The 22830-nt window shown below is 38.6% G+C and overlaps 1 protein-coding gene across 2 annotated transcripts in view; it reads left to right on the top strand.

Moving 5' to 3' along the window:
* wwox (WW domain containing oxidoreductase) overlaps positions 1-22830 on the top strand; it is a 268954-nt gene that overhangs the window by 72099 nt on the left and 174025 nt on the right. For both annotated transcript variants that reach the window (XM_089127979.1, XM_089127980.1), the window contains exon 6: positions 2530-2618. In XM_089127979.1, coding sequence (XP_088984105.1) covers positions 2530-2618 — 89 coding nt within the window. The remainder of the gene's footprint in view (positions 1-2529; positions 2619-22830) is intronic.

Raw genomic sequence — 22830 nt, 5'->3', positions numbered from 1 at the left:
TACATATACATACTTCTTACAAAACATTAAAAAAAAATAATAATAATGTTCCAACTTTTGACTTGTAGTGACATATATGATGCAGGCTTGTACTTATAAATCTCAGTCATGACATGCTTTAGGTCATTTTTGATTTTAATGCACTTATTAGAAAAAAAAAATCAAAAACAGCATGTGTGTGAGTGCTTATGCTTGTACATCTGCAGATTGCTGCATATTGAACTTTTGTGTTGGAGTCATTAGATGGAAGCCAATAATTTTGTCGTGGGCATTTTGTTGGGTCAACACAACTTCCTTTTTAATATATTATATTGATGGGCTTTAATAAACAAGTGACCTAATTGTTGTTGGCGATAACGCTGAAACAAACATCTCTGGGTATTAGTCAAGCCCCATTGGACAGCAATAATCTGATGAAAAGTGATGTTGAACAGTTATTGTACAGTATATCTTGCAGTTTGCCATCGAGGGCGTATGACGAGACTAGACATGATTGCTCGGAAGTCTTTATAGGACAGTAGCCATCTAGAATCGTCTACGGCACTAATTGCGCAGCGGCTGATTAGCAATTGTAAGTGGTCGGTGGACGTGCTGTTGATAGGAGAACTGCTGATGGGGTGGTTTTCCTGTTAACCTGGCGGTGTGCTGTACATGGCATAATTAAATTGCCCCATGTCTCCTAACCCCACTGTAATATTAGCAGAGTTTATACAGTCATTCATCAAAAAATCCCTCATCAGAGATGCCGTACAGGACTAGCGGAACCTGCTAAGTTAGCACACAGCTGTTTGTGGCGAGAAGGAAACACTGAGAACAGTCAACGAAACACCTGAAATTTCCTTTCTCAGCATATATAGCTGTACAAGCTTACTATTTGCAGCTTTGTTCTCTAGTTGTGATTATGTAGATGTTGTATAATCATATTTGACATTGCGTTATCTTATTTGGGTATTACATGGTTTCAATATTTCCTCATTAAATATTGATTTTAGTTTAAATCAATTTCAGTCTTTTTTTGTGTTTTTGGAAAACAAAATTCTGCTCACAAAAGTATGTGTGTGTGTGTGTATATATATATATATATATATTGCCTACAGAATACTCTATTTAAAAGGGTAAAAAAATGAGTAATTTGTTGTGTTTGTGAAAGAATTATCTTTATATAAGCTGTTGAATAAGCTGTATTTAGTATGTATATTTGTATATTTTCTTTTTTCTATTATATATAAATATTTTTTAAGTAAAATAATAATAATTAATCACAATTAATCGCATCCAAAATAAAAGTTTGTGTTTACATAATATATGTGGGTGCACTGTGTATAATTATTTTGTGTATATTTAAATACACACACATGCATGTATATTTAAGAAAATATTATTTATATAAAAAAATATTGAATATAAATTATATATAAATCTAAATACAGTATATACATGAAAATATGTTTTTAAATATAGACAAGCATGTGTGTGTATTTTTTTTTATTTTATATATATATATATATATATATATATATATAATTTTACACAGTGCCACATATATTATGTAAACACAAACTTTTATTTTGGATGCGATTAATAGTTTGACAGCCCTAAATTATATATATATATATATATATATATATATATATATATATATACTGTATATATATATATATATATATATATATATATATATATATATATTATATACTATATTATTAGTTAGGGAACTGTTATGTAATTTACCATTTCCATAATTTAAATAATGTTTGTAAATTCTGAAAATTTTAAGAATTTATTTAGTACGAATCTTGATATAAGCAAACATACTTAATCCTAATGATTATTCTTGTTTTTTCCCCCAAATAAAATGATCTTCAAGTTTTAATAAATCTAATGTATGAAATAACAAATTAAAACTAGATCAATTAGTGCTACAGGCTGGCTATACAACTGGATTTATATTTGAGATTACGAATCCACCTTATTTGTGTGTTGTTGTGAATGCGCGCGCACACTAAACCCTGAGAGTGTCCCTCTGAGCTCACCTGGAGAGAACTTCAGCTGACCTCTGACCAGCCAGTGATTTATGTGTCTTCCTTCATATCGATCGTCTTCGGCTATGATCAAAGGTACACCTAAAAGCCAGCACTGAGAGAGACCATTATTGTGGATTTGGCTTTGCTCATACATTATTTATCTCCTTGAGCCTGTTCTATATGCCATTATGGACATTATGAAAGAAGGGAGCCACTGCCTCACCGTTTACTTAGTGTAAGCACAGGATGCCGGGACGAAAGATCGGATACAGGGTCATAAAAATGCCATAAAGAGGATATTGAGATGCTCTCCTGCCACACAATGTGCAACATTCCCCATTGGAAATGCGCCTCTGATTTAGCCAAAGAGAGATGGAGTTGTTTTTCATGGGCTGGAAGTGTTCAGCGAGTTAGAGCGGGATGTGTGCGGGCTGTGGCTTTCAGTTGGTTAGCAGTGTGATAGTGATGGATGTAATATCTGCTGGTTTCTCTCTTTTATTTCTAGAGCAAAGCTCGTGTCGAAGTCATGACGCTGGATTTGGCTTCCTTGAGGAGCGTCCAAGAGTTTGCCGAGAACTTCAAAGCCAGGAAACTGTAAGTATTATGTTGGATACAGCAGAATTGTAATGCTTCTGGAATGAGACACTAGGCTAGGTCATCACGAAAAGCTTTCCACCGGCTCGAACCCCCCCACCGGCTCCATTAACGAACTATCACATCAGAGTAGGGCCAAAGGTCTCCCCTCTTTCATCCCGGGCCCCGTCGCTCTCGCTGGTCAATACACGCGTATCCGCACCTCCGCTGGAGCTCCATCAATCTCATTGGGAAGTCCCTCACAGGCTCCTGGTCAAATCAATGGCTTTCGGGAAGTTCAGCGGCACTGCTGAGAACTGTACAAGACTAATAATACCATTTATCTGTTTGATGTTGGTATTAATTATTATTTTGTTTATAAATAATACACATCAATATTTATTTTTTATACTGTTATGGCAAGCCGTTTTAACATTTAATTATTTTAACCTACTATTCTCTATTTTCATGCTACTAGTACTTATTTTTTAGATACTAGTATCTATTCCATTAAGTACTAGTGCTTTTTCAGCTGCTATTAGTGCTTATTCTTTAGATACTTATTCAAAATGCTACTAAGATTTTTAATTGAACTACACAGTGGACATTCTGACTAGTCTTAACATAAGACTAGTAAAAAAGCAGTTGTGACTAGTACAATAAAAATTCTTACTAGTAACATTTGGAATAAATACTAGTATCTAATAAATAGGTACTAGTATCTATTGAATAAGTACTAGTATCTAATAAATAAGGACTAGTATCTAATAAATAAGTACTAGTATCTAATAAATAAGGACTAGTATCTAATAAATAAGTACTAGTATCTAATAAATAGGTACTAGTAACTAATAAATAAGGACTAGTATCTAATAAATAGGTACTAGTAACTAATAAATAAGGACTAGTATCTAATAAATAAGCACTAGTAACTAATAAATAAGGACTAGTATCTAATAAATAAGCACTAGTAACTAATAAATAAGGACTAGTATCTAATAAATAAGCACTAGTAACTGATAAATAAGGACTAGTATCTAATAAATAAGCACTAGTAACTAATAAATAAGGACTAGTATCTAATAAATAAGCACTAGTAACTGATAAATAAGGACTAGTATCTAATAAATAAGCACTAGTAACTAATAAATAAGCACTAGTAACTAATAAATAAGGACTAGTATCTAATAAATAAGCACTAGTAACTAATAAATAAGGACTAGTATCTAATAAATAAGCACTAGTAACTAATAAATAAGCACTAGTAACTAATAAATAAGGACTAGTATCTAATAAATAAGCACTAGTAACTAATAAATAAGGACTAGTATCTATTGAATAAGCACTAGTAACTGATAAATAAGGACTAGAATCTAATAAATAAGGACTAGTATCTAATAAATAAGCACTAGTAACTAATAAATAAGCACTAGTAACTAATAAATAAGCACTAGTATCTAATAAATAAGCACTAGTAACTAATAAATAAGGACTAGTATCTAATAAATAAGCACTAGTAACTAATAAATAAGGACTAGTAACTAATAAATAAGGACTAGTATCTAATAAATAAGCACTAGTAACTAATAAATAAGGACTAGTATCTAATAAATAAGCACTAGTAACTAATAAATAAGGACTAGTAACTAATAAATAAGCACTAGTTTCTAATAAATAAGCACTAGTAACTAATAAATAAGGACTAGTATCTAATAAATAAGCACTAGTAACTAATAAATAAGGACTAGTAACTAATAAATAAGCACTAGTATTTAATAAATAAGCACTAGTAACTAATAAATAAGGACTAGTATCTAATAAATAAGTACTAGTATCTAATAAATAGGTACTAGTAACTAATAAATAAGGACTAGTATCTAATAAATAGGTACTAGTAACTAATAAATAAGGACTAGTATCTAATAAATAAGCACTAGTAACTAATAAATAAGGACTAGTATCTAATAAATAAGCACTAGTAACTGATAAATAAGGACTAGTATCTAATAAATAAGCACTAGTAACTGATAAATAAGGACTAGTATCTAATAAATAAGCACTAGTAACTGATAAATAAGGACTAGTATCTAATAAATAAGCACTAGTAACTGATAAATAAGGACTAGTATCTAATAAATAAGCACTAGTAACTGATAAATAAGGACTAGTATCTAATAAATAAGTACTAGTATCTAATAAATAAGGACTAGTATCTAATAAATAAGTACTAGTATCTAATAAATAGGTACTAGTAACTAATAAATAAGGACTAGTATCTAATAAATAGGTACTAGTAACTAATAAATAAGGACTAGTATCTAATAAATAAGCACTAGTAACTAATAAATAAGGACTAGTATCTAATAAATAAGCACTAGTAACTAATAAATAAGGACTAGTATCTAATAAATAAGCACTAGTAACTGATAAATAAGGACTAGTATCTAATAAATAAGCACTAGTAACTAATAAATAAGGACTAGTATCTAATAAATAAGCACTAGTAACTGATAAATAAGGACTAGTATCTAATAAATAAGCACTAGTAACTAATAAATAAGCACTAGTAACTAATAAATAAGGACTAGTATCTAATAAATAAGCACTAGTAACTAATAAATAAGGACTAGTATCTAATAAATAAGCACTAGTAACTAATAAATAAGCACTAGTAACTAATAAATAAGGACTAGTATCTAATAAATAAGCACTAGTAACTAATAAATAAGGACTAGTATCTATTGAATAAGCACTAGTAACTGATAAATAAGGACTAGAATCTAATAAATAAGGACTAGTATCTAATAAATAAGCACTAGTAACTAATAAATAAGCACTAGTAACTAATAAATAAGCACTAGTATCTAATAAATAAGCACTAGTAACTAATAAATAAGGACTAGTATCTAATAAATAAGCACTAGTAACTAATAAATAAGGACTAGTAACTAATAAATAAGGACTAGTATCTAATAAATAAGCACTAGTAACTAATAAATAAGGACTAGTATCTAATAAATAAGCACTAGTAACTAATAAATAAGGACTAGTAACTAATAAATAAGCACTAGTTTCTAATAAATAAGCACTAGTAACTAATAAATAAGGACTAGTATCTAATAAATAAGCACTAGTAACTAATAAATAAGGACTAGTAACTAATAAATAAGCACTAGTATTTAATAAATAAGCACTAGTAACTAATAAATAAGGACTAGTATCTAATAAATAAGTACTAGTATCTAATAAATAGGTACTAGTAACTAATAAATAAGGACTAGTATCTAATAAATAGGTACTAGTAACTAATAAATAAGGACTAGTATCTAATAAATAAGCACTAGTAACTAATAAATAAGGACTAGTATCTAATAAATAAGCACTAGTAACTGATAAATAAGGACTAGTATCTAATAAATAAGCACTAGTAACTGATAAATAAGGACTAGTATCTAATAAATAAGCACTAGTAACTGATAAATAAGGACTAGTATCTAATAAATAAGCACTAGTAACTGATAAATAAGGACTAGTATCTAATAAATAAGCACTAGTAACTGATAAATAAGGACTAGTATCTAATAAATAAGCACTAGTAACTAATAAATAAGCACTAGTAACTAATAAATAAGCACTAGTATCTAATAAATAAGCACTAGTAACTAATAAATAAGGACTAGTATCTAATAAATAAGCACTAGTAACTAATAAATAAGGACTAGTATCTAATAAATAAGGACTAGTAACTAATAAATAAGCACTAGTATCTAATAAATAAGGACTAGTAACTAATAAATAAGCACTAGTATCTAATAAATAAGCACTAGTAACTAATAAATAAGCACTAGTAACTAATAAATAAGCACTAGTATCTAATAAATAAGCACTAGTAACTAATAAATAAGGACTAGTATCTAATAAATAAGCACTAGTAACTAATAAATAAGCACTAGTATCTAATAAATAAGCACTAGTAACTAATAAATAAGGACTAGTAACTAATAAATAAGGACTAGTATCTAATAAATAAGCACTAGTAACTAATAAATAAGGACTAGTATCTAATAAATAAGCACTAGTAACTAATAAATAAGGACTAGTAACTAATAAATAAGGACTAGTATCTAATAAATAAGCACTAGTAACTAATAAATAAGGACTAGTATCTAATAAATAAGCACTAGTAACTAATAAATAAGCACTAGTATCTAATAAATAAGCACTAGTAACTAATAAATAAGGACTAGTATCTAATAAATAAGCACTAGTAACTAATAAATAAGCACTAGTATCTAATAAATAAGCACTAGTAACTAATAAATAAGGACTAGTATCTAATAAATAAGCACTAGTAACTAATAAATAAGGACTAGTATCTAATAAATAAGCACTAGTAACTGATAAATAAGGACTAGTATCTAATGAATAAGGACTAGTATCTAATAAATAAGCACTAGTAACTAATAAATAAGGACTAGTATCTAATAAATAAGCACTAGTAACTAATAAATAAGGACTAGTATCTAATAAATAAGCACTAGTAACTAATAAATAAGGACTAGTAACTAATAAATAAGGACTAGTATCTAATAAATAAGCACTAGTAACTAATAAATAAGGACTAGTATCTAATAAATAAGCACTAGTAACTAATAAATAAGCACTAGTATCTAATAAATAAGCACTAGTAACTAATAAATAAGGACTAGTATCTAATAAATAAGCACTAGTAACTAATAAATAAGCACTAGTATCTAATAAATAAGCACTAGTAACTAATAAATAAGGACTAGTATCTAATAAATAAGCACTAGTAACTAATAAATAAGGACTAGTATCTAATAAATAAGCACTAGTAACTGATAAATAAGGACTAGTATCTAATGAATAAGGACTAGTATCTAATAAATAAGCACTAGTAACTAATAAATAAGGACTAGTATCTAATAAATAAGCACTAGTAACTGATAAATAAGGACTAGTATCTAATAAATAAGCACTAGTAACTAATAAATAAGCACTAGTAACTGATAAATAAGCACTAGTAACTAATAAATAAGGACTAGTATCTAAAGAAAAGGCACTAGTATCTAAAGAATAAGCACTAATAGCAGCTGAATAAGTACTAGTACTTAATGGAATAGATACTAGTATCTAAAAAATAAGTACTAGTAGCATGAAAATAGAGACTAGTAGGTTAAAATGATTAAATATTAAAACGGCTTGCCATAATACTGTATGTACTCCCATTATATGTTAGTGTATAATTATTTGCATATCTACATACATAAAACACGTGTATTAATTCATTTATAGATTTGTTGCTGATGAATAAATAGATGGATGGATTTTCTCTTTCTCTAGATTATCCTGGACTAATTAAAAATCCCTTGAACAGTATTGCTTATAGTGTTATCAGTTATTATTATTATATTACAAAACGTTATTTAATGATGTCAGACAAAACATTTAATAGGTTGAGTGTGTCTCGCCTGCCTTATGATATTATCACATCAATACAGCGTTTTGTAATCTGTAAACACTCATTAGTTTGTGATGGTGAGCTGCAGTGATCAGTAATTAGGCTAATGAGGCATAATTATGATTTAATACAGACGTGTCTAGAATATTGTCTTTGCTCTGTGAGAACTGTTCAGATGTACTTCCTTATACTGTAGTTTTCAGGAAAAGAAGTTTTGATTATATTAATATTAACTTTAGCTGTTTTATAATTAATAAAGTGTTATTGTTTTCATGCTGCATAAATCAGGGAGATGGTCGTCTGAATGACTTCGCTTGTTCTCATGTGGTGTTCCTTCGGTCGAGCGTCGACCTTCACCGCTCCCTCAGTCCACAGTGAGTGTGTGTGAGTGTAGAGGTGACGTGTGTGTGGGGGTGTCCCGGGCCCTCGGGGGCCTGCCGGACTCATCTGGCCCCCGGCCGGCCCCGGGGCACGACAGCAGCAGAGCTTGGTCAGCAGCCAGAGTCCTGGAGGTCACCCTGGAGGTGGAGATAGACCAACATGCAACAGCCAATCAGTTTTGAGTTTGGTGTTATTGGCGCGTATCTTAGAGATCACAGACAGACATAAAACGGACTTTACTCCGTAACTAAGTGGAAGTTTAGTGATACTTGGCTTGGTTAACTGCTTCTAATGCAAGAAAGCTGTTAAATTGGGAACATTTGGGTGTATGGAAACTGTAGTCACTTACAAAAAGTGATAAATATCGAACGACAGCAAGTATCCGGCGGCTCCAGCACTGACGTTACTTCTACAGTGCCTAGGCGAGGCCCAGCTAGCTCCGCAACTCCCGCTATCGACCTCAGTGTTGCTATAGGATCAGAGCCAACAATAACACTGTCAATCAAAAATCACAGCCATTCAGAACAGTGTGTGGGCGGAGTCTCTCTGTGAAAGCGCACTGCTGGCCCGCACTCGCGTTGGACATAATCAAATCAAGAAATAACATTATTAAAAATCAAAACATTAAAGGGTTAGTTCACCCAAAAATGAAAATTAAGTCATTAATTACTCACCCCCATGCTGTACCAACCCCGTAAGACCTTCGTTCATCTTCGGAACACAAATGAAGATATTTTTGATTAAATTTGAGAGCTGTATAACTACTGTACCACATTGGCTCCTAAGGGACTGCCTCTTGACGGCCCAGAAAGTCAATGAAGAAAATGTTTAAATATCCCAAGTGACTACCGTGGCTCAACTATATGTTTATCAAGCGACGCGAATACTTTTTGTGCGAAAAAACAAACAAAAATAACGACTTTATTCGACTATTCCTTTTCTTCCTTGTAGGCCAGAACGAGAGTTCCTTATAGATTTCCACGACGCATGCGCGAGAATTGCGATCTGCTTACACCAGCTTACACTACTTCAGATCGCAATTCTCGTGAGGTAGTCACTTGGGATATTTAAACATTTTCTTCATTGACTTTCTGGGCCGTCAAGAGCCAGTCCCTTAGGCAGCCAATGTGGTAGTTATACAGCTCTCAAATTTAATCAAAAATATCTTTATTTGTGTTCCGAAGACGAACGAAGGTCTTACGGGGTTGGTACAGCATGGGGGTGAGTAATTAATGACTTAATTTTCATTTTGGGGTGAACTAACCCTTTAACAAAATATACTCATTAGCCATGTTTCCATTGACACGTTTTTATCCGAATTAAGTGATATATCGAATGAAAAATGCCTTATGGAAACAGTAAAATTCGATGAAATTTCATGAAAATCGACTAAAATGAAATACGTTCGGTCTCATTGGATTTTCTCTTGATCGATATACGGCTAATGCGATAAAAGCTGATGGAAACGTTATTTGCCGAATAAATTAATTGCGATTAAGTTTTATGCCCTTTTATGGTTGCAACACGTCAGAAGACGAGTTCATTTCCGGCCAGTCTGTTTGCGCACACATGGCGGATGACGTCAACAAAGACAGATGTAAGTGGACAAAGCAAAAAGATGCTTCAACCAAAGGGTTTCCGTGAACCACGATCTCCCAGAACTGATGGAGCGCTGTCGTTCCCACACCACAGTCGCCTCCGCTGTCGTCGGGCATTTACGGGCATCGGCATCATCATAGCAATGTTTATAGCGTCGCTGTTTTCTTAGGTTAGTTTTGCTTGTTTTTACGTGGCTTGGTTGAATTGTAATGTATAATGTGGTCTGTTATTTGTTGTTAACAGACTGCGGCGCTGCTATAACACACCGTTGCCATGGACACAGTTCAGAGACGGAACAGACTATTTTCTTTAGCAGAAGCAATACTCGTTTTTAAATCAATAAACTCGTTTTTAAGTCAATATTTTGTGTCAAATAATTGATTTATTTATTTATTTGGTTGATGAGCAGGATAATATATAGCGAGGCGGTTGTTATAGCGAATACAACCGCTTCAACAACCGCCTCACATACATTATCCCATACATATGTCGCTATCAACTGGCACATAATAAGCATTATTAGGCTTCAACTTGTGAATTTGTTGGTCGATGGCGCAATCCGTTTTGTCTAACAAAACTTTGTTCGCAAAAGTTTGCTAGAATGTTTTTCGATTCAGTGCGAAAATGAATGGAAACATCTTAAAATGTCTCAAATCAATTTGATATACCAATTTTGATCGCATGTGACGTCATTACGTACAGGTTTTTATTTGCTTTAAAGCCGTTTGATGGAAACACACTTTCACCAGCTTTATTCGCATGTGTTTTTTTTACCGAACTTCAGATAATTCGATTGACAAGTGGATGGAAACATGGCTATTGACTAATTTTGTTATGAAGTACAGTTGTATGTTTGCATAGAATTCATTTTGAACGCTATATTATATGCTTTCAAAATCTGAGGTAAATTATCCGTTATCGCTTGTGACACAGTGACCTATTTTTAACTGAACATAAATAATGTGAACTCATAAATAGCGTAATTTCTTCATTCTGTCAGCCGCGACGTCGCAGAAATAGGAACCGTTTCTAAATTCGAAACTTCACGTGTCGCCGCCGCGTCTGGTTAGGACAAAAACTCTGATTAACATGGAAAAAAAAAAACGTTCATCACGTGTCGCGGCGTGGCGTCGCGTGTAGTTTACACCGCGTACACTGTGTAAAAGCGGAGGTGCTCTGGTTTCTCCACACGGTGAAAAGACGCCAGTCGTACAATGTTTCAAACGATGTTCCTGGACTCGCTAAATCCTTCAGGTGTGGGAAAGATAAAACGGTCTACATTACGCGCTTTCGAATAGCGGATTTTATAAAAACACAAACAGAACTAATTTCCAGAGTCACAGGACCTTTAGTGCTGATTATCAACGAATATTCACTTTTAATAAATTAAATTATAATTTTGAGACTCTGCGTTTCCTTTGTATGTTATGTATATATATATTATTTGGGTTTATATTATATAGTATATATTATATATATTACTCGGGGTTTACTTCGGGTTCTGTCGTGTTTCGCTCTCATTTGTCTTGCTTTATTTGCTTTTTGTGTTTTGCTTTACCTTTGTGTTTAGTTCTGTTTAGCTTGTTCTGTCTTGGTTTGCTTTTGTGTTTTATTTTGCTTTGCTTTGTTTTACTTTGGGTTTCTGTTGTGTCCTGGTTTGCTTTTGTGTTGTTGTTTTTTTTTCTCCCTCTCCTGTTGTATTGCTTTGTTCTGTTCCTTTCTTTTTTGTTTTAATTGGCTTGTTATGTCTGTCTTGTTTTGCTTTTTTGGGTTTTTTGCATTTATATTGTTTTGCTTTTTGTGTTTAATTTTGCTTTTTGTTTATTTTTTTGTGATTTGTTTTTGTGATCTGTCAGAAGGGTTTTGGAGCAAATTGGTTTAGGGTTTATCTGGGTCTGTATTCATTCATATTTGTGTACAGCTAGTATTGGCATGTGTGTGTGAATGCATTTACGTTTTCCTGGTGTGTGTTGTTGGCTAAAGTGCCGGTTGGGGTTTGTGCAGATCTCCCGAACACATCTGGGCTGGTCAGCTCATAATGGAGGCTGTTAGCCTTTAATAAGAGGGACAGATTAACCCATTAGTTTGGGAGCCAAAGCATTTATTTGGCCCAGTGACCCACAGTTCGTGTGGGATTGAGACGGCTCTCTCCCTGCCGCTTTGAAGCGTTCAGTTTCCATGGGTTATATTTTCCCTGTCCGTCTTTCCACTTCACAGCTCCGGATAGTTGCTCGTGAAAGGTTGGAGACTCTGCTCATAAAAGTAACGCTTTGACGCTTCCAAGTAAACATGTACCGCACATTTGTTTGGCTGAGAGCAAACATAAGCTCTTGGGGTTTGTTTATGGGTTCGAGGTTTGAGCTAAACCACTGTTCAGATCTCTAATCCTGCGTATGAAAAATAGCTAAATGGCTTAATGTGTTTAGCCGAATGACCTCTGATGACCTCACTTTACACTTTAAACACTCCTCGTGCCCATGTGACCCGCGAGTGAGTGAATGAATGGATGAATATCCTCTCTCTCCCTGGCCAAGGTTGTATTTCTTCATTAGCGGTGTGTGTGTGTGTGTGTGTGTGTGTGTGTCCCGGAGGAGGTGGAGTAGATTAATTCTCATCAGAATGGAGAGGTGCTCAGGTGTGAATGGCAGAAGGCAGCTGGTGAGACCACAACACGCCTCCCTGTTTCTGTTTCAGTCGAGATGTCTGCCGGCACACACACACACACACACACACACACACACACACACTAACAGTTACTGCCATTGGAGCTTAATTCAATCACAGCTGCTTTCGCCACTTTTTCCTAGCCCGTCTTTTCTTTTGTAGCCGTTGGTAAACCCCCACCCCGCCTTGCCCTGCTCGCTCGCCCCTCTCTTTCTCTTTGTTCTTCACCCTCAGTGTGTGTTCAGGTGGGCACGGGAAACACTTCATCCCTTTGTTCTCATCAGGTTGTGTAGTGTTTGACTCAGTCTGCTGTGAAGTGTACTTGATGGCCTATGATGTTTCATTTCGCTGTGTATTGATTGCTCGTGGACAAATTCCTGACTCGAGGTGTTCAATCGCAGAGAAATGCAATAATGCCACAGAAAAATGCAAATATTCTCGGTGAAACTAGTTAGCCTAGTTACTGTTATTTTAGAAAAGTTTGCATGCTTGTGTGTCCGTCGAGCTGTCTATGGTAAACCACGTCATATTCTCCTAATGCAGCGACGACCAGTGAAATAATATATAGGCTAACTACACAAATATAAAACTAGATAACTTTACATATCAGAAATTGATGACTTTAGTTTTAACAATAAATGCTTTGTTTTGTTTGTTATTATGAGATGATGTCCCTCTACACAAAGAATGCAATCATGGCTTATAATTGCCTTTAGCTGTTCAGAGAGAGATAGAGAGAGATATAGAGATAGAGATAGAGATAGGGGTAGAGAGAGAGAGAGATAGGGAGAGAGAGATGGAGAGAGAGCTTTCCATATATAATAAAATGCAAATACGTGGCAAAACATAGAAATAATGTGTCATTTTTTTGTTTACTGTATGTATTTTCTTGGCCAGTGTTGTGGGTTGTGGTCTTTGGCTGTTAACGGGTGTAAAGGCCTTTGAAATAACTGAAATCATGTGGCGCAGTGATATGGAGCTGTGATGTGGTCAAGACCTGCTGGAAATACTTTATCACTGCGTTTCCCTGAAAAGAAATACATACCTTATGATGTCCGTCAGCCAATCAGATTCCAGCATTCCAGCCCAGTAGTATAAGGGATTTTTAAGGCTTCTAATTTTGTTTTGGAATTTTTTTTACAATGGACTCTTTTCACAGACTGAGATTATGTGTGCTCTGATTGGTCAGATGGCCCAGTCTGTTGTGATTGGTCTACTCTGCTCTGATTGGTCAGATGGCCCAGTCTGTTGTGATTGGTCTACTCTGCTCTGATTGGTCAGATGACCCAGTCTGTTGTGATTGGTCTACTCTGCTCTGATTGGTCAGATGGCCCAGTCTGTTGTGATTGGTCTACTCTGCTCTGATTGGTCAGATGACCCAGTCTGTTGTGATTGGTCTACTCTGCTCTGATTGGTCAGATGGCCCAGTCTGTTGTGATTGGTCTACTCTGCTCTGATTGGTCAGATGACCCAGTCTGTTGTGATTGGTCTACTCTGCTCTGATTGGTCAGATGACCCAGTCTGTTGTGATTGGTCTACTCTGCTCTGATTGGTCAGATGACCCAGTCTGTTGTGATTGGTCTACTCTGCTCTGATTGGTCAGATGACCCAGTCTGTTGTGATTGGTCTACTCTGCCCTGATTGGTCAGATGGTCCAGTCTGTTGTGATTGGTCTACTCTGCCCTGATTGGTCAGATGACCCAGTCTGTTGTGATTGGTCTACTCTGCTCTGATTGGTCAGATGACCCAGTCTGTTGTGATTGGTCTACTCAGCTCTGATTAGCCAGATGACCCAGTCTGTTGTGATTGGTCTACTCTACTCTGATTGGTCAGATGACCCAGTCTGTTGTGATTGGTCTACTCAGCTCTGATTGGTCAGATGACCCAGTCTGTTGTGATTGGTCTACTCTGCTCTGATTGGTCAGATGGCCCAGTCTGTTGTGATTGGTCTACTCTGCTCTGATTGGTCAGATGACCCAGTCTGTTGTGATTGGTCTACTCAGCTCTGATTGGTCAGATGACCCAGTCTGTTGTGATTGGTCTACTCTGCTCTGATTGGTCAGATGGCCCAGTCTGTTGTGATTGGTCTACTCAGCTCTGATTGGTCAGATGACCCAGTCTGTTGTGATTGGTCTACTCTGCCCTGATTGGTCAGATGACCCAGTCTGTTGTGATTGGTCTACTCTGCTCTGATTGGTCAGATGACCCAGTCTGTTGTGATTGGTCTACTCAGCTCTGATTGGTCAGATGACCCAGTCTGTTGTGATTGGTCTACTCTGCTCTGATTGGTCAGATGACCCAGTCTGTTGTGATTGGTCTACTCTGCCCTGATTGGTCAGATGACCCAGTCTGTTGTGATTGGTCTACTCTGCTCTGATTGGTCAGATGACCCAGTCTGTTGTGATTGGTCTACTCAGCTCTGATTGGTCAGATGGCCCAGTCTGTTGTGATTGGTCTACTCTGCCCTGATTGGTCAGATGACCCAGTCTGTTGTGATTGGTCTACTCTGCTCTGATTGGTCAGATGACCCAGTCTGTTGTGATTGGTCTACTCAGCTCTGATTGGTCAGATGACCCAGTCTGTTGTGATTGGTCTACTCTGCTCTGATTGGTCAGATGACCCAGTCTGTTGTGATTGGTCTACTCAGCTCTGATTGGTCAGATGACCCAGTCTGTTGTGATTGGTCTACTCTGCCCTGATTGGTCAGATGACCCAGTCTGTTGTGATTGGTCTACTCTGCTCTGATTGGTCAGATGACCCAGTCTGTTGTGATTGGTCTACTCAGCTCTGATTGGTCAGATGACCCAGTCTGTTGTGATTGGTCTACTCTGCTCTGATTGGTCAGATGGCCCAGTCTGTTGTGATTGGTCTACTCTGCTCTGATTGGTCAGATGACCCAGTCTGTTGTGATTGGTCTACTCTGCCCTGATTGGTCAGATGACCCAGTCTGTTGTGATTGGTCTACTCTGCTCTGATTGGTCAGATGACCCAGTCTGTTGTGATTGGTCTACTCAGCTCTGATTGGTCAGATGGCCCAGTCTGTTGTGATTGGTCTACTCTGCCCTGATTGGTCAGATGACCCAGTCTGTTGTGATTGGTCTACTCTGCTCTGATTGGTCAGATGACCCAGTCTGTTGTGATTGGTCTACTCAGCTCTGATTGGTCAGATGACCCAGTCTGTTGTGATTGGTCTACTCTGCTCTGATTGGTCAGATGGCCCAGTCTGTTGTGATTGGTCTACTCAGCTCTGATTGGTCAGATGACCCAGTCTGTTGTGATTGGTCTACTCTGCCCTGATTGGTCAGATGACCCAGTCTGTTGTGATTGGTCTACTCTGCTCTGATTGGTCAGATGACCCAGTCTGTTGTGATTGGTCTACTCAGCTCTGATTGGTCAGATGACCCAGTCTGTTGTGATTGGTCTACTCTGCTCTGATTGGTCAGATGGCCCAGTCTGTTGTGATTGGTCTACTCAGCTCTGATTGGTCAGATGACCCAGTCTGTTGTGATTGGTCTACTCTGCCCTGATTGGTCAGATGACCCAGTCTGTTGTGATTGGTCTACTCTGCTCTGATTGGTCAGATGACCCAGTCTGTTGTGATTGGTCTACTCTGCCCTGATTGGTCAGATGACCCAGTCTGTTGTGATTGGTCTACTCTGCTCTGATTGGTCAGATGGCCCAGTCTGTTGTGATTGGTCTACTCAGCTCTGATTGGTCAGATGACCCAGTCTGTTGTGATTGGTCTACTCTGCCCTGATTGGTCAGATGACCCAGTCTGTTGTGATTGGTCTACTCTGCTCTGATTGGTCAGATGACCCAGTCTGTTGTGATTGGTCTACTCAGCTCTGATTGGTCAGATGACCCAGTCTGTTGTGATTGGTCTACTCTGCTCTGATTGGTCAGATGGCCCAGTCTGTTGTGATTGGTCTACTCAGCTCTGATTGGTCAGATGACCCAGTCTGTTGTGATTGGTCTACTCTGCCCTGATTGGTCAGATGACCCAGTCTGTTGTGATTGGTCTACTCTGCTCTGATTGGTCAGATGACCCAGTCTGTTGTGATTGGTCTACTCAGCTCTGATTGGTCAGATGACCCAGTCTGTTGTGATTGGTCTACTCTGCTCTGATTGGTCAGATGGCCCAGTCTGTTGTGATTGGTCTACTCAGCTCTGATTGGTCAGATGACCCAGTCTGTTGTGATTGGTCTACTCTGCCCTGATTGGTCAGATGACCCAGTCTGTTGTGATTGGTCTACTCTGCTCTGATTGGTCAGATGACCCAGTCTGTTGTGATTGGTCTACTCAGCTCTGATTGGTCAGATGACCCAGTCTGTTGTGATTGGTCTACTCTGCTCTGATTGGTCAGATGACCCAGTCTGTTGTGATTGGTCTACTCTGCCCTGATTGGTCAGATGACCCAGTCTGTTGTGATTGGTCTACTCTGCTCTGATTGGTCAGATGACCCAGTCTGTTGTGATTGGTCTACTCAGCTCTGATTGGTCAGATGGCCCAGTCTGTTGTGATTGGTCTACTCTGCCCTGATTGGTCAGATGACCCAGTCTGTTGTGATTGGTCTACTCTGCTCTGATTGGTCAGATGACCCAGTCTGTTGTGATTGGTCTACTCAGCTCTGATTGGTCAGATGACCCAGTCTGTTGTGATTGGTCTACTCTGCTCTGATTGGTCAGATGGCCCAGTCTGTTGTGATTGGTCTACTCTGCTCTGATTGGTCAGATGACCCAGTCTGTTGTGATTGGTCTACTCTGCCCTGATTGGTCAGATGACCCAGTCTGTTGTGATTGGTCTACTCTGCTCTGATTGGTCAGATGACCCAGTCTGTTGTGATTGGTCTACTCTGCTCTGATTGGTCAGATGACCCAGTCTGTTGTGATTGGTCTACTCAGCTCTGATTGGTCAGATGACCCAGTCTGTTGTGATTGGTCTACTCTGCCCTGATTGGTCAGATGACCCAGTCTGTTGTGATTGGTCTACTCTGCTCTGATTGGTCAGATGACCCAGTCTGTTGTGATTGGTCTACTCAGCTCTGATTGGTCAGATGACCCAGTCTGTTGTGATTGGTCTACTCTGCTCTGATTGGTCAGATGGCCCAGTCTGTTGTGATTGGTCTACTCTGCTCTGATTGGTCAGATGACCCAGTCTGTTGTGATTGGTCTACTCTGCCCTGATTGGTCAGATGACCCAGTCTGTTGTGATTGGTCTACTCTGCTCTGATTGGTCAGATGACCCAGTCTGTTGTGATTGGTCTACTCAGCTCTGATTGGTCAGATGGCCCAGTCTGTTGTGATTGGTCTACTCTGCCCTGATTGGTCAGATGACCCAGTCTGTTGTGATTGGTCTACTCTGCTCTGATTGGTCAGATGACCCAGTCTGTTGTGATTGGTCTACTCAGCTCTGATTGGTCAGATGACCCAGTCTGTTGTGATTGGTCTACTCTGCTCTGATTGGTCAGATGGCCCAGTCTGTTGTGATTGGTCTACTCAGCTCTGATTGGTCAGATGACCCAGTCTGTTGTGATTGGTCTACTCTGCCCTGATTGGTCAGATGACCCAGTCTGTTGTGATTGGTCTACTCTGCTCTGATTGGTCAGATGACCCAGTCTGTTGTGATTGGTCTACTCAGCTCTGATTGGTCAGATGACCCAGTCTGTTGTGATTGGTCTACTCTGCTCTGATTGGTCAGATGACCCAGTCTGTTGTGATTGGTCTACTCTGCCCTGATTGGTCAGATGACCCAGTCTGTTGTGATTGGTCTACTCTGCTCTGATTGGTCAGATGACCCAGTCTGTTGTGATTGGTCTACTCAGCTCTGATTGGTCAGATGGCCCAGTCTGTTGTGATTGGTCTACTCTGCCCTGATTGGTCAGATGACCCAGTCTGTTGTGATTGGTCTACTCTGCTCTGATTGGTCAGATGACCCAGTCTGTTGTGATTGGTCTACTCAGCTCTGATTGGTCAGATGACCCAGTCTGTTGTGATTGGTCTACTCTGCTCTGATTGGTCAGATGACCCAGTCTGTTGTGATTGGTCTACTCTGCTCTGATTGGTCAGATGACCCAGTCTGTTGTGATTGGTCTACTCAGCTCTGATTGGTCAGATGACCCAGTCTGTTGTGATTGGTCTACTCTGCTCTGATTGGTCAGATGGCCCAGTCTGTTGTGATTGGTCTACTCAGCTCTGATTGGTCAGATGACCCAGTCTGTTGGGATTGGTCTACTCTGCTCTGATTGGTCAGATGACCCAGTCTGTTGTGATTGGTCTACTCAGCTCTGATTGGTCAGATGACCCAGTCTGTTGGGATTGGTCTACTCTGCTCTGATTGGTCAGATGACCCAGTCTGTTGTGATTGGTCTACTCTGCTCTGATTGGTCAGATGACCCAGTCTGTTGTGATTGGTCTACTCTACTCTGATTGGTCAGATGACCCAGTCTGTTGTGATTGGTCTACTCTGCTCTGATTGGTCAGATGACCCAGTCTGTTGTGATTGGTCTACTCAGCTCTGATTGGTCAGATGACCCAGTCTGTTGTGATTGGTCTACTCTGCTCTGATTGGTCAGATGGCCCAGTCTGTTGTGATTGGTCTACTCAGCTCTGATTGGTCAGATGACCCAGTCTGTTGGGATTGGTCTACTCTGCTCTGATTGGTCAGATGATCCAGTCTGTTGTGATTGGTCTACTCAGCTCTGATTGGTCAGATGACCCAGTCTGTTGGGATTGGTCTACTCTGCTCTGATTGGTCAGATGACCCAGTCTGTTGTGATTGGTCTACTCTGCTCTGATTGGTCAGATGACCCAGTCTGTTGTGATTGGTCTACTCAGCTCTGATTGGTCAGATGACCCAGTCTGTTGGGATTGGTCTACTCTGCTCTGATTGGTCAGATGACCCAGTCTGTTGTGATTGGTCTACTCTGCTCTGATTCGTCAGATGACCCAGTCTGTTGTGATTGGTCTACTCTGCTCTGATTGGTCAGATGACCCAGTCTGTTGTGATTGGTCTACTCTGCTCTGATTGGTCAGATGACCCAGTCTGTTGTGATTGGTCTACTCTGCTCTGATTGGTCAGATGACCCAGTCTGTTGTGATTGGTCTACTCTGCTCTGATTGGTCAGATGGTCCAGTCTGTTGTGATTGGTCTACTCTGCCCTGATTGGTCAGATGGTCCAGTCTGTTGTGATTGGTCTACTCTGCCCTGATTGGTCAGATGACCCAGTCTGTTGTGATTGGTCTACTCTGCTCTGATTGGTCAGATGACCCAGTCTGTTGTGATTGGTCTACTCTGCTCTGATTGGTCAGATGACCCAGTCTGTTGTGATTGGTCTACTCTGCTCTGATTGGTCAGATGGCCCAGTCTGTTGTGATTGGTCTACTCTGCTCTGATTGGTCAGATGGCCCAGTCTGTTGTGATTGGTCTACTCTGCCCTGATTGGTCAGATGACCCAGTCTGCTGTGATTGGTCTACTCTGCTCTGATTGGTCAGATGACCCAGTCGGTTGTGATTGGTCTACTGTGCTCTGATTGGTCAGATGACCCAGTCTGTTGTGATTGATCTGCTCAACTCTGATTGGCCAGATGACCCAGTCGGTTGTGATTGGTCTACTGTGCTCTGATTGGTCAGATGGCCCAGTCTGTTGTGATTGGTCTTATCTGATTGGTCAGATGGCTCAGTCTGTTGTGATTGGTCTACTCTGCTCTGATTGGTCAGATGGCCCAGTCTGTTGTGATTGGTCTACTTTGCTCTGATTGATCAGATGACCCAGTCTGTTGTGATTGGTCTACTCTGCTCTGATTGGTCAGATGGCTCAGATGAATAACTTATTTCATGGAATCCCTCTACAATGAAAGCACAACACATTAGTAAAATGTAATGGCTGACAACTAAATATGAAATGTTTATATGACCTTGTATATATTGTGTGTGTATAATAGCACTTTGTGTCTATATAATAAATATAAACTCTGCTAATAGTGCTGCTGTAGTAATGGCAGGTTTATAGACAGAGACAGTATAATGTTGAGCATGGACGGCCGCTGAAAGACACTATGATATATCAAAAACCCTTTTTGCCATGTTTTTTTTACATGTGTTCTACATATATGTTGTGCTCCTCCAACTGATGTTGCTTTTGAATGTGACGACGACCGATATAAACATATATCAGAGATGCCACAGAAGAACCATTTGTATTTCCTTTCGTAACATATATATATATATATATATATATATATATATATATATATATATATATATATATATATATATATATATATATATATTATCGTTGTGTGAAGAACACTTTAATTAATATTGAGGACCTATTAAGAATGTTTTGTGCAATGGAAAGATTCCTTGGATGACGAAGGTTCTTCATTAAACCATCAATGCCAGTTAAGAGAAAAAGAGACTTCATAACAAAGAGATCCAGAGATGTACATTTAACATCTCATCGCCCATTAAACCTTAGCTCTGTGAGAATAGTCTTTTACAGTGTGTGTGTGTGTGTTATCAGTGTCTCCACAGAATTACTCTTACCCGTCGTGGCTTTGCTAATGACCGTGTGTTTGTGGGTGCCGTCTGTGTAACACAGTTTATGTGTGTCTGTCTATTTTAAAGCATCTCTCTGTTAGCCACACATTTTCTCGGCGGCCCATAAACGCGGCTCTTAATGACGGCCGGTCGGAGTGGAGGGAGACAAAAGCAATCATTCTTTTATGGGCAGAGATTATTCTCAGGTCAAAGGTCGTGCCCTGGGGGTTCTTTAAAGTAAGTATGGAGCGTTATTCCTCCCGGTTCACTCGTTTCCGCCCCCGCTCGCCCCGACACGTAAATTGCACATTTGTGGAAGACCCCCCTGATCGCATTAATAAGTTTAAAGGGAGTTTTTACATTATGTGGCCTAAGCTATTAAAACCATTTGTTAGCTTTTTGCTTATGAAGACACGCCTGGCGGGGGGGCGTCTCAGAACGAGTGTGTGTGTGAGCCGCAGTTGTTAAATCAGAAGACACAACAGTAGGATTATCATGCAAACAACAACGCTGCTTCCCACTGAGGCCCATTTCCAAATCAACCGGAGAAATTACACGGAGAGAGAGAGAGAGAGAGAGAGAGAGAGAGAGAGAGAGAGAGAGAGAGAGAGAGAGAGAGAGATATTTAGTTTAACAAGAAATGTAGAAAAGAAGAGATTTGGTGTACGATATCTTAAAATACCTCCATCGCATCATCAGGGCCACTGTCTGTGTTTTTCTGGCTCTCATCAGAAGAGCTTCTAAACTATAGCTTGATGTTTTTGTGTGTATAGTTTCTAAAGTGGTGCGTGTGGTCTGCTCACACGCACCACTCATCAATTGGATGATGGATCAATCATTCATCCATCAATTGTTGTGTTTCACTCCATCCATCCATTGTTGTGTATCATTCCATCATCCATCCATCATCCATCCATCCATTGTTGTGTATCATTGCATCCATCCACCCATCCATCCATTCTGTGTATCATTCCATCATCCATCCATCCATCCACCCATTGTTGTGTATCATTGCATCCATCCATCCATCCATCCATTTCTGTGTATCATTCCATCATCCATCCATCCATCCATTGTTGTGTATCATTCCATCATCCATCCATCCATCCATCCATTGTTGTGTATCATTCCATCATCCATCCATCCATCCATCCATTGTTGTGTATCATTCCATCATCCATCCATCCATCCATCCATTTCTGTGTATCATTCCATCATCCATCCATCCATTGTTGTGTATCATTCCATCATCCATCCATCCATCCATCCATCCATCCATCCATCCATTGTTGTGTATCATTGCATCCATCCACCCATCCATCCATCCATCCATCCATTCTGTGTATCATTCCATCATCCATCCATCCATCCATCCATCCATTGTTGTGTATCATTGCATCCATCCACCCATCCATCCATCCATCCATCCATCCATCCATCCATTCTGTGTATCATTCCATCATCCATCCATCCATCCATCCATTGTTGTGTATCATTGCATCCATCCACCCATCCATCCATCCATCCATCCATCCATTTCTGTGTATCATTCCATCATCCATCCATCCA

Source organism: Pimephales promelas, chromosome 25, assembly GCF_988280905.1.
Source record: "Pimephales promelas chromosome 25, fPimPro1.hap1.1, whole genome shotgun sequence".
NCBI lineage: Eukaryota > Metazoa > Chordata > Actinopteri > Cypriniformes > Leuciscidae > Pimephales > Pimephales promelas.
The sequence above is the reverse complement of the archived record's forward strand: the minus strand, read 5'-3'. Positions and strand labels throughout refer to the sequence as shown.